Genomic DNA, 13,068 nt, shown 5'->3' with positions numbered 1-13,068 from the left:
AAGAACCTGGTTCGCATCACCATCTCAGAGGCAAGACTTTCTTCCATTCCACATCCCTCTTCCTGTGGTCCTCCTTCGTTCTTCTCTCTGGCTCCCCACACAGGCTCTGCCTTCTCTGAGCAAATCTCCCCAAAAGTTCCCTTCTCAAGAAAATCGTACCAATGTTAAACCATTCGTAAAAGTTTGTATCTACCACGCAAAAAGAAGAGAGCTAGACAGACTGTGCTTGCAGCCTTTTCACTGCATTGCACGTTTTTTCTGAGTGGCGTATAAAGCCGACCGTCATCTGTTACCCTTCAGCACTCCCAGATTATCCATTCTGGTTTCACAGAGCAGCGCGGCAGCATCCTCCTCGCAACCTCCTCGGCACCACCACCACCTCCAGCTCTTTCCCCTCGGCGCTCCGGTCCGGGTGCCGGCCCGAGAAGGGGGACAGGGCATCCCTCCCTGCCGGAGCTGCCCCGGCAGAGGGAGAGGGGCAACGCGCCCCACGCCACGTCCTGCCTGAGCCACCAGCGGCCGCTCGTCTGCCACGAGAGCTCACTTCCAAAAGCACTTACGCGGCAGTATCTTATCTTGTCAAAAACGTCCTTAACATTGACGATGAGCTTTTTTAAGAAAGAACGTGAATGCCTTGCTCCATCCAGCTGCAGACCAGAGGTCTTTTACAAATCCAGTGCTTATGAGTCCAAGACCTTGCAATCAGATTATGTTCCCAATTTTTTTTTTTTTTTTTTTTTTTATGGTGAGACACAGCCCTTTCTGAAAAATGTTGCCCTTGATGTCATTCCCTTTCTTTCCAAAGACCTTGTCAGGTTGGGCCAGCCCATCGCCCCAAGACTGTGGGCTGGTGCAAGTACGAAATAGTTACAGAGAAAAAACCCTGCAACCCAACCCCCCCAAAACCCCCAAATACAGATGCCAAAGGAGCTATAGGGAAGTTTATCTGTCCTCCATTGAGTCCATCTCATGGATCAAACTTTATCTGACATAGTTTATCTGTCCTCCATTCAGTCCATCTCATGGATCAAACTTTATTATTTCATTTAAATAACTACATAAAGCAAAGATTTAGCCAAAGCTTTCTCATGAGCTTGGCTCTTCACAGGTTTCCCTATGCAGTACCTTTGTCCAGGACTGTTGGAGGATGCCTAACGTTCTCACAGGGAGAGCCATGATGAGCCAGCAGATTCATGATGCCTCCTTACACAGACCTCTGCGCATTGGGCAGCAAAGGGATTAAAATGCTGCATTCCTGTGCCCACCTCAGCCCCAGTCCTGGCTCCTGGTGACGTTGATGTCTCTGTATTGCAGGAAAGGCTTTAAAATTCAATCAGTTAATTTTATCGGGCATTATAAAATGTGGCTGTAACAGGGGAGTGTTGTCTCCATAGTGCTCTAAGGTGATAACGTCTTATCCTTCCTGGGTTAAGGTGTTAGCTAACATTATGCTGCAACTAGAAAGGCTTTTTTGTGCTACTTAGATAAGCATCCCAAACAGCTATTTAATTGGTATAATAATAATAATAATAATAATAATAATAATAATAATAATACTCCTTGTGCTAAATTCCCTTTCATTGTTTAGCAGACATTGGGAATGACACATTCAGCAGAATATGTGAAATCCTTGCAAAGGAGATACTTCAAAAGTGTTTAACAATTGAAGCATGGCAGTTTCATCAAAACCAGAAGACAGCTTAAAACTTCACAGGCAACAGCATTTCATTGCAAGCCACCACCAGTATCTCTGGTGCAACGGAATCAAAGGAACGTGGTGTGCAAAAGATGTTACCAGTTCACAGATCACAATGTGGTGATCTATGCGGACTGCCAGAAAAAGGCAAAAACGTTTCTTTGCTACTAGGAAACAGTCTTACCTGCAAACACAGGAACCGTGATAAGTTCCAGAATTATTCTACAGGTGGAGAAAGACAAGAACAAAAATCAGTAAGCCGAATAACAGAAGAGTACTTAATGATGAAGAGCTACCCTTATCAGCTGGACTCAAGAGAAGATGAAGGCCAAAAAATGGTAGCTTTTATGTACCTAAGCTAGCAAAGAGGATGGGTGTTACAACTGGCTCCTATGAGACAGGATCACAGGAAAAGCAAAACATTGGCATCAAACCCGAAATGATTACTTGTGAAACTAGAAGACACAGGAGTTCAGAAACAATAAATGGGAAAGGTAAGCGGTCTCCGATCAGGATCTTCCTGGAAATCAAAACTGGGTGAGAGAAGATGAAGCCAAATGGAAAAGTAAAATGAAAATAAGGGGACATGACTTGTTGACTATAAAATTTAATTTGCGTCCAAGATTAGAGTCCAACCAGGTGAACAGCTGGAATAGAAAATCAGTCACCAGCGCAAGGAATTGCTGAATGAAATCCTGAGAAAACTGACAGCGGCTTTGAGAATGCAACTGATGAAAGCAGAAAGAAAAATAAAGCAGATATCTTGTGCAATCACCAATAAGCGCACTAATGCTCACGAAGAAAAAGAGGTTTACTCCGAAGGCGTTGCTCTGCATGCTGTGACAAGCAGCCACCACCCGGGAGCAAAGCCACAGGAAGTGCAGTTATTATAGCAAATAGCGTTAGCTGCTGGAAAACCGTGAGAAGTCTGCAGTGTCTTGGTAGTGGATGTTTACCCTCCTTCCCATAACATTTCTGACGTAAGAAGGATGAAGGGTCCGAAGGCAGAAGTCCTGAAGAACAAAAACACCTTACCTCTGTCTCAGCCCCTGAGACTGTAAGAAGTCTTTCTTCTGTTTTCAATCCAGAATTGCAGAATTTATTTCCCACAGAGGGAAATCAAGGTGATGTGATGGAGGCCACAGGATCACATGTGCAGAGACATTTAAAAAAAAGGAAAGAAGTGCCAATTCTTCTTCAGGTCTCACTAATGAGACAGGAGTGGTAAAGAACTTGGAAAAAAAAAATCCTAGCACTGAATTCTAGCACTAGTCCTAGAGAGCGAGGACTAGTTTTTGAAAATACAACACAATACTTCAGCCAAAGCCAGGAATGCAAAATCCAGAGCAAAAATGTAACTATAGTAGAAATGTCAAGGACTTGGGAAGGACATGAAAACATTCACAAGGAGGCCTGCCTGTTCTAAATCCTGTAATTCAGTTGCTGTGGCCCAGGCTTCTGCAAAGAATGGTACAATTTCAGCACAAATGGACGCTGTTCCCTGTTAGAGTCGCCAAGTTTACACGTGACTATTCTGGTTAACTGGCAGTTAACTAGCAGTAAAAAGAAGAAGCCGATATTGCAGACAACATGAACAGGACTGATAACACTGGAGAAGATGGAACAAAACTAGAGAAAAGAGAAAGTACAATGCCACTTAATGAAAATGAAGTTGAAAACATTTTTTTTCAGACACACAAATAATCTCAGATACCAAAACAGAAAATATGCTACAAATTTTGGATAATGTGAAGAGCAAAACATTCTAACACTATAAAAAAAGTGCCAAGTTGCACCTAGCACAGCCAGTATCCTCAGTCCTACAGAAAACGGAAAGATATTACTGGGCAGTGATACCAGTCTTCAAATGAAGAGTGCTGGGCATACAGAAGACACGCAGGATTTGCAAGACTTTAAAAACAGTCAGCCTTACCAAGACAACAATGAACTCGAAGCAGCTGAAATGCCACTGGAAGAACACGAAGAGGCTGCGTTACCAGAATTAGGAGACAGTAGTTTTGAGGCAGAAAATGAGGTGCCTTTAATTCCTTGCAGAATAAATGAAGCTGAAATCTCCACTCCCAAAGCTCTATTGTACCCACCATCTGCAGAATATGCTAATGCATCACCTTTGGAGGCAAAAGCAAGTGAGGAAAACAACCATGATGACAGCGCTCTTTTTCTTTCTTCCAATCTACAGACAAACTGCCCCAGCTTTCCTGAAAGTTATTAGCATCATTGTGGTGGGAAATTTCAAGTCCAAAAACACAAAATACTTTTTGATTAAAGTATCGGAAAAAATTAAAGGTAATTCAGCTCAAGTAATTTTCCTCAATTAACTGAATATTGGTTTTGGTAATGGGAAGAATCAGACAGGAACCACATCTGGTTGTGTCAGAGCCGAACAGAACAACGTAGAATGTAAGCGAGAGGAAGATAAACCAGGAAAAGTTCACTGACCGGAGCAGCCAGCGGCGTTTATGACCTGGAACATACAGCATGAATTTAATTTAACGTAAAAATTTACTTTTACAGTTCTCAAAACCATGTCTGCTCTCTGTAATGTACAAGTTGCAGTACTTAAAACATTTCTGTGCTCGGCTTATTACTGTTTGCTTGCTACAAAATCTTTTTTTATACCTGCATCTGTTAAATTCTACCTTAAATTCACATCGCTCACTAAGCTTTCTGGTCATCTTTCCCTCCTAAAGCACAGGCACCCGCTAAGCTCCTGGTGGCAGGGACTGAGGTCTGGCTCTCTGCAGGACAGCTGCCCTCCATTCGCAGCCTCCTAAGATCCCTGGCTGGCAGTCCCGTAACCAGCCACCGCATGCTCTCCAAGCAGTTGGCTAGAGCTGCTGCTCAGAAACTAAATTTTAACACAGAAGGCGTTCTAAGCAGATCCAAAATATTCTTAACTCTTTGTTTCCTTAACTTCCAAACCTGTGGGTCCGAAAATTTATCACGAAAAGATCCCCTTATGAGGACTAGTCTCTTGGACCAGTCAGTGTGTCCTCGTTGGTCTTACCTACTCTGCGTTTGAGAGGAGAAAAAGATACTGCTTTAAAAGCAAGAAACACAGTGATAAGTAAATATATATAAGTGTTTTCTCAGGGAACGCAAACACACAAGACCAGTATGCAGAGTTTATCTTACAGCAGCTTAAGAAAAAACCACAAAACAGTGAGAAGTTTTGGGTATTATGAACCGAGAGCAGCTGCCATGAAGAAGAAAGAGGCCCCAGACTGATCCCCATTTCTCTCAGAAACAGGATTTCTCATAACTTCTGACTGTGTGTCCTATCCCCAAGCGTTCCCAGAACAGGGACTGCAGCAATGTGTCAGAAATGCCAGGGAGAGGACTTCTGATTGTCTTCAGATCGTTCGGTCTTCTACGCACCTCCTGTGCCTGTAGCCTATTAGTGTATGAGGCAATAGCCGCAGAACACGGTATAAAAGTAGTCAGAAGTTTGTACGCTGCCAGGGTAACTTGGCTCCTCTTTGCGATGGTACGGATTTTATTTTTCACATGGGGAAAAAAAAATAAATCAATAATTCATAGAAAATACCTACAAAAGTCTGAGAGCAGCAAGTATTTTTCTACTCACTCAGTAATAACTCAAGTCATAATCAAATTTACATAATTACTTAAAGTTTGAAAAGCTAAATGTTAATTTACTTTCCTCCTCAATCCACCAACTCTTCTGTATTTCTTGACATACGCCATTAACTGTCTCAGGGCTTTCTGCAATGGCACTTGCCTGGGAAACCGGGGCTTTTGGGCAAGCCACGGGAAGTCAGACAGAGGGCTGGCCAAAGCAGAAACACTCCTTTTCCCGCTGCCTCTCCGGCTGCGCGAGGCGGGGGCACTCACCTCAGGACAGGCGTTCCAGCCCCTCATCAGCAGGGCGGAGATGGGCTTGGGGATGGAGTACCCGATGGGCGGGCGGATGTGGTGGTACGCCATGTCGGCCGCTGCCGCTGCTGCAAGCGAACAGCGCGACAGAAACCCGTTAGCACCCAGCAATCACACACGTTCCCAGGAAAACACAAGCTGTTTACCACTGAAATACACCCCAGCAGGTACAGCAGTGCTGAACCATCAAACCTGTAGATAAGGACTTGTAGCCTCAAAGAGGCTTTCCAAGCCATACTGTTTGTAACGATAGCCAAGGCAGTCCGTAACCCTGAATGGAAACACATTGCCGTTAAGACTGAGCGTGGGTGAAGACAACCTAATTTAGCTTAACTCCTAAAAAAAAAAAAAAAGGCTTTGGGGGAAAAAATGAGTCAACCTTCAACTCACTTTTCAAAAAATTTATCATCTGCATTATTAAGACAGGGTGACAGGTATACTCCAGTTGCAGATAAATTGGTAACAGATCTCCTACAATAACCCATGGCTAGTTCTGTTCAAGTCTAAGACAAAAATGAATTCTAAGTGTTTGTTTAGTAAAAATCTAGGGAGTGCCTTTTTGTAAGTGCAAGCCGCTAGGACTGAGACAAAATGGCCACAGTGTTTTCCTAATTGGGTTTACACGTTTAATGAATCCAAATACATGGTTAATCCCTCTCATTCCTTTTGAGCAAAAGTTTTTCAGGCCAAAACAAATGTACTTTGAACTCATATCAAAAGCTAAGTAAACTCCTTTGTTTGCCTGACACTTTAAAACGATGTGATCAGAGTATATGGGATATGCAGGGAACTGTACAATTGCAACCATGAGATTGTAACAAGAACGGTCTAGGTTTTTTTAGCCATAGCCCATTCTCATCACAGTATTCATCATAAGAATAGATTAATTTCAGCCATTGTCCGTCCTCATTGCAGCTTTTGTCTGCATAATGATGGTTCAGAATGTGAATATCAGATAAATCCTGTGATATTGCAACTATATGTAGTCAGGAGGCGCAAACAGCTTGCCTAATTTTGATTCCGCTCTAACAAGGTTTTGAAGGCATGACTCAGGTAGCCCTGGATTCATCTTTGGCCTAGCAGACACTACGAAAAGAGGGCAAATGCAAATCGCATTAATATAGCAATGAAAAATGCTCCTTTTTTTTCTGCCAAAGGTAATGTAAGTGTTATGTTACTTGTTGGCAAGATCTTGTCTTACAAAAGTTAATAGGATTTATTCCATCAGTTTAATGGGGTCAGGATTAGAAAAAGAAAGGGAGAAACACACTGTGTGTTTCTGTGTACTTCTATAACACTTTACAAAGTTTGTTCGTGTCACTAGTGTTTGGGCTCCCCTTTCACTGTCAGGTGGCTTTTTCTTCAGCTAAAAAAAAGGTATCTGTTAAAAAGTACTTTAGAATGACTGAATTAAATGACAAGAATCCATTCTTCTCAAAAAGGAGCAAAACAGAAAAGAATCAGGGGAGTCCTCAAAACTCCGAACTTAGCGGTGCTTTCCAGCCCTGCTATGTGATATCCTGGAACCCCTGAGTCTTCTCCGCTTTGCCTGGTGGGGCAGATCCTGCCTTTCCTCTGGGTCAGAGCAGCTGCAAGCCAGGAGGGGAATCAATGACAACCTACGTACAAAAATGCTATTTCAATTTGTTCTTTTTTATGGATCAGGGGAACAACTGTAGTAACTGCAGAATGTTAATCAACATCTCCTGTATTGGATACCTGTACGTTTATAATCATAACGTGCCATTTCCTAGTGCAAGTGTCATCTTTGCATTATTTTTGCTATGTGGGATGCAGTGGTTCAGTTTCTGAATCTAGTTTCACACGTATAATTTCCAGACATCTGTATCCCTGTGTTTCCCCACAAAATGCTACCCAAAGCTTACTTGCTGACAGTTTTACAGGTGTGAATTGAATGCCAGCTGTGGAAAACAGCCAAGGAAGAGGATCTTCAGGTATCCGAGGGTGTCCTTTCCCCCCCGGGCCTTCCAAAATGTCTTTTAAATGGAAGATTGCGCACCAGGTAACTGCCAACGTCTACTTCCACAAGCAGACTGTGCCTAGAGCACAGAGGGACGCCTTTGCAGTCACGCCTTGTGCAAGCATACCTGAGATGCGCACAACGCATGAATAGAGAACTGAGCCACGGTTCTCAGGAAAGCAGGATAGGACCGGCCTGGGAACCATTGCTGGGTTTCTAACTGGGAGACAGACCCGCTCATCTCAACTGCAGCTCAAGCAAGCGGGCAACAAACACATCAGCGCATCCGCTGAAGAACCTGCATCCCAGCCACACGGTCCCCAAAGGAAAAGTGACAACAAAGACAAAGACCAAACACGTCATCCACCTCCACTGATCCGCAAAACCTCTCTGTCTGCTTACGTGAGCACAGCCCTGCTGAGGTGACGCAGCGTTTGTGACATGCAGCTCTCGTGCCTTCTGTGCACGCTGGCGGACGTGTATTTGTGCTCCACGCTCACGCAGTCTCAGCCTGCTGGTGAATCCCAACTGTTTCCTAACCTGGCTACAAACCTGAACGGCACTTGCAGTGTAGCCTGGGCCTTAATAATGTAATGATATGACAATGACACCATTAATTATCAACCGGTTGCCTAATTGCTATATTTGAAATATATGCAAACTCTCAGACTGTAAAAACCTCAGCAAAGAAGTAATCTCTATATTTAATAAATATTAAGTTTTGCATTCTCCAGCAACTTCTCAGAACCATCATTATGTTTTTTTCACCTTGTCGGTTTTACAGGTGATTGCTGAGCACGTTCGGTAGGGTTCCTTACTGACCAGAAGACACGCTGCAGGCTTTGGTTCCATAGGACTGCATGATGCGGACCTCAACAAGCACTATGTTTGACTTAACGATGAAGTGATTTAATTGGGGAATACACCTGTTTTAACAGATGTTCTATTTGATGAATTAAGTAGTGACTTTGATTCAATACTTATGAAAATGTTTATTCATATTCATCAAATAGAAATCTGATGAATGGATATCTTATTCAGTATAGAGCATACCCTTATATAACTGGATACTGTACTAGATTCAGTAGAGAACAGGGAATTGCTTTTAATGGGGTGACGACTTTTATTTCAATGGGTGACACCTCGTTTTCGTTTTAATCAAATATTCTTTTCAACACCTAATTATTTCAATGGACTTCACCAGAATGGCTTCCTGGACCTCTATGTGGTCCAGGAAAAAAGTCAGTGATGCATAATTAGAGTTAGCGTTCTGCAGATAACATGCAACATTTTCATAAAGAAAATCCCTCATCCTGAAATACATACTTTGAGGAAAATATGGGATTTGTATTTAACTGAATAGTCATCATCTGAACATATACCTTAAATGTGGGACTTTTATATAGACTATAAAACATACAACACCCCCAAAGCTGCTTTTTGCAGAATATATATATAAATCAGATGTGCACATGCAGTATTTTTTTTGTGCGTCAATATATCTTTCACAAGCAGAACAGTTGGAGGTACGACAGACACTAGGAACTACTTGTAAACCATGGCTGTTGCATCTGAAAAATCACCTGCTTTGTGACCTTGTACAAAGTCTCAGTTTCCGTATCCACAGAAGGGGGAAAATTACACTTACTTACGCCACTGAGAGGACCAAAATGAGGTGCTAGGTGGGCTCACTTTAGGGAGAACAGACCTGCATCAAACCTCAGCATTTCAGAAAACTGCAGCCCCATGCTTGTGGACATCAACACAGTCTTTGGAAAAATGTGTTTTATAACAGGATTCAAACAAACTGCTGGTGATCTGGAGATAAGGAAGGACTCATCACTACAGTGGAGGAGAAGGAAAGAGCCCTTCCTTAGGCGTAGTGTCTCAGCAAAGAAAGAAGGGACAGAAAATGCTTCTCTTAAAACTGCAGAAACAAAAAGCCAGCAAGGCCATGGAAGTCAGGATAAAGGGACCTTATTATTCAGTTGCTGTAATACATTTTAAAAAAAGGGGGGAGGAGGGAGAGAAACAGTGCTCCTATACCTTTTTTTATGCCCTTTATTTCATTTATGATGCTCCCAGTGTGCTTTAACTCCTCTCGAGTCTTCTAGTCCTACCTAGACCATAACTTGAACAGAGTAAAATGCTTAATTCAGAATTAACTGAGATTAATGTTAGAAACGGTAACTGTATAGAAGGCTTTGCTAATATGGATGATGGTGTACTAGAACTGCACCCAGGAATGTATGGTTTGATCTTCAGTTAGATGGCCATGAAACAAGGACCAGTGGAAAAGGAATACAAACATGAAAACGATTCAGAACTGAAACTCAGGTTCACAGCTAAAGGTATTTTATTTCTGGAACCTGAAGTGGAATTGAGTCAGATGTTTGGCTTCTGCATCACTTTAGCAGTTCGAAATAAAGAGATAGGAAAACCAGGTAATACAGCGTAGAAGGTCATATACCAAGTTGACACACTAATTGCCAATATTAATGACAACTGCCTTTTGCATGCGAGAGGCTGACCTTCTGAACATCACAAAGGCATCCAATGGAGGTATAATCTCAAAATAGCAGAAAAGTGAATCTTTATTTAATGATTCCCCCAACAGAAACAAAAAAAAACAAACCAAGGAAGGAATCAATAAGTAAAACTTTGCATTTATCAAAAATGACTTTGAAAAGATAAGAGCAATGCCCTAATGAGAAAAATACATTAGGTTTCATTTAGTATTTGAGTAATTTATAAAGCAATTGACCTAAAAAGGGAATAGCATCTTGATAGACACCTAAGAAACAGAATTAGACATACAGTTATACACAGACACATAGATGTATGAACACTAAAGGACTATACATTGTTACCGACATTTATATTCTGCTTGGGCATAAACATTTGTATGAACTAAGAGAAATTCACCTTTTTCAAGGTCAAAATGCTGCCATAGGCCATGCTTTCTCCAAACATCAGAAAACCTCTTTGAGATCCATCTGACAAACTTCGCACATCTCGTCCTCCAGCAACTGTTCTCTTTGTACCCCAAACCCAGTTAAAACACAACAAAAGATCCCCCATGTTTCACAGCCGTTTCAGTTGCTGGGGTGAAACGTCTCAGTAAGGTTCCTCCAGGCCATCTCCTGTGCGGAGAGAGCTGCACAACAGCATGGCCACAGATCCACCTCCGCCCGCAGGAGGACAGAGCGCAGCGGGAGGTGTCGACGGCACGGGGCCCCAAAACCTCTCTCATTACCCGTGCTAGCTCTTACCACATCCTGCGGCACTCTCGGCCTCTAACAATTCCTGGCAGACCTCAAGAGGTCAAAATCTCAGGGAGTGCAAAGCGCAGTCCTGGAAACGTTGGTTTGCTGCTGCTACCCCACCGCTGTTTGCAGCTGCTTTCTTAAGCTACATGAGAATACGGTCAAGGAGGAGATGTATCAAGGAATGGCTTTACAATCCCGACACCAACGTGAGAGACAAAAGGCCTACAATTAGAGTGACTTATTCTTAATCCTAGAACTGGATAAGAAATTTTAAGTGATGTAGATCTGTAGCAATATATGCGATAATAGTGGGATAGTTCTATGCTTTTCACTGAATGCATGATCTTAGCACTTAATAACAAACTTCAGTAAAACATTGGTTAATACACAGTGTAGCTACTTCTCTAGTTCAGAGAAATTTAAATATTAATTCATTGAGCATCTTACCTGGTTTCAGGTGAGCAAATGGAATTTCACCTGTTAACAGCTCCCAGAGGCACAAAGCATAGCTGAAAACGTCGGCTTTTATGGTGTACCTTGTACACTGGGTGAACACCTCAGGGGCCATCCACCGTAGGTTCTGTGCAGCAGAAAACATCAATAATACATTAACAGTGTTTACTTCCTCATCTATGCATCTTTTCCTATATTTGTATGTTTGTTTTCCTTTCTTTTCTTATTTCCTTGCCTCCGTTGCTCCATAAAATAACTGGTAAATTTGCCAGGAAAAATTTTCACCCAGCTTGCAAGATCTAAGGCAGCATATTATTGCACGTTATACAGAACAGCATTAGTACGGTAGCTGTCTGAGCCTCATAAAGCCAGACTGATCAGGCTTTAAACATGAGACTAGTGCTAGAATAAAAGCAGAACACCCAGCCTCAGAGTCTGGAGACCACATCATGAGGTCCGAGCATGTCATCTAATACCACTCAACTGCCAGTCCAGCTGGGAGGTGGAAAAACTGGCGACATCTGCATTGGGTCGGTGCCTCCTCTCTTGGCGTCTCCCTGCTTTCTGCAAAGCCCAGTTCTGAGGCTGCTTCACAAGCAACCAGCCTCCTGCTGCAGCAGTGAGCTCAGGGTGTTTTTGCCGTTTCCTTGCAGCTCGGTAACTTAACCTACGTTCTTTACAAGACAGGTCTTCTCAGTGAGACGTCTTCAAACCCCAGCAGGACCCAGGGCTGCAGCAGCAGTCCTCGCTCCTTGCGCCGTGAGCGCACGTTACAATTTGTTAAAAAGATGATTGTCAAACCCTGGTTTTAGCATCACCCATCCTATTCCACAATTAGTCATTATGATGGTGCAACCTTTCACGACCATGGAGTGACACACAGAATGCATCTGGAAGACAGCTAAAACTTCCGAAGACAGCAATACTGTCTTGTAAAGCTGACTCTCTGTGAGCAACAGGCTTGTAATGGAGAAAAGAACTCTGAAAGAAAATCAGTGTTCAATAACTAATTCCCTATTAGAAATAGGAACCACCTGCCAGCACCACGTGTATGTGAGTGGGGAAGGGTGGATTAAAAACATGACACTTTACTAAGGATTTTGGGGGCAATAGAGCTCCAAAGACAACCTTATAAAGCATTATTTTCTGTTACAGATATTATATATTCACTCATATCTGCTATTAAAGAGGCTTAAAGGAAAAAAAATCCACAAAGAAACATTAAGAGAGACAAAATACTATCCCAGTTCATCTTTTCTGACAAAAGTATTTCTAATGTCATTTTCTCCTAAACTGAGTTTGCCTGTATGTTTTATACTAATTATGTGGAACAAAGCAAGAAACAAACCCCAGGTTGTTTTGTCATGTTGTCTTCATCCAGGGATTGCAAAAATCTAGATTCTGAAACACACAGAACAAAAAAAAAAAAATTACTGTCAAGCCAATACAGATACCCACCTTATGATACAAAAGCCTTGATAAAAAGAGGTGGGTTTGTTTTTTTTTTTTAATAACTCTGGGGTTTGGAGAGTCCAGGAGAACTGTGATAGCTCTTTTTCAACAAGGATGTATACAGCCAGTGAGGCTTCTGAAACCTGCATGCCAAATTCAGCACTGGCATAAATCTACAAAGCTCCATGGACATTAATAGCAGTTTACAGCAGCTGAGGGTCCGGCTCAGAATTTGTGACCTCATGGTTATTGGTACTGGTTAATATAACTGTATCTAGATTTACAACAAACAGTCACTGAGC

General features: G+C 42.4%; 2 protein-coding genes across 3 annotated transcripts in view; both read right to left on the bottom strand.

Moving 5' to 3' along the window:
* ACADM (acyl-CoA dehydrogenase medium chain) overlaps positions 1 to 13,068 on the bottom strand; it is a 769,283-nt gene that overhangs the window by 355,209 nt on the left and 401,006 nt on the right. The gene's annotated exons all lie outside the window — the stretch shown is intronic.
* Positions 1 to 13,068, bottom strand: part of TNNI3K (TNNI3 interacting kinase) — a 101,839-nt gene that overhangs the window by 25,288 nt on the left and 63,483 nt on the right. The window contains exons 19-21 of the mRNA XM_075509002.1: positions 12,663 to 12,715; positions 11,309 to 11,441; positions 5,570 to 5,679 (exon numbers count right to left, since the gene is read on the bottom strand). Coding sequence (XP_075365117.1) covers positions 5,570 to 5,679; positions 11,309 to 11,441; positions 12,663 to 12,715 — 296 coding nt within the window. The remainder of the gene's footprint in view (positions 1 to 5,569; positions 5,680 to 11,308; positions 11,442 to 12,662; positions 12,716 to 13,068) is intronic.

This window comes from Mycteria americana, chromosome 7 (genome assembly GCF_035582795.1).
Source record: "Mycteria americana isolate JAX WOST 10 ecotype Jacksonville Zoo and Gardens chromosome 7, USCA_MyAme_1.0, whole genome shotgun sequence".
Taxonomy (NCBI): domain Eukaryota; kingdom Metazoa; phylum Chordata; class Aves; order Ciconiiformes; family Ciconiidae; genus Mycteria; species Mycteria americana.
Note: the sequence above shows the minus strand (reverse complement) of the source record. Positions and strands in the feature narration are given on the sequence as shown.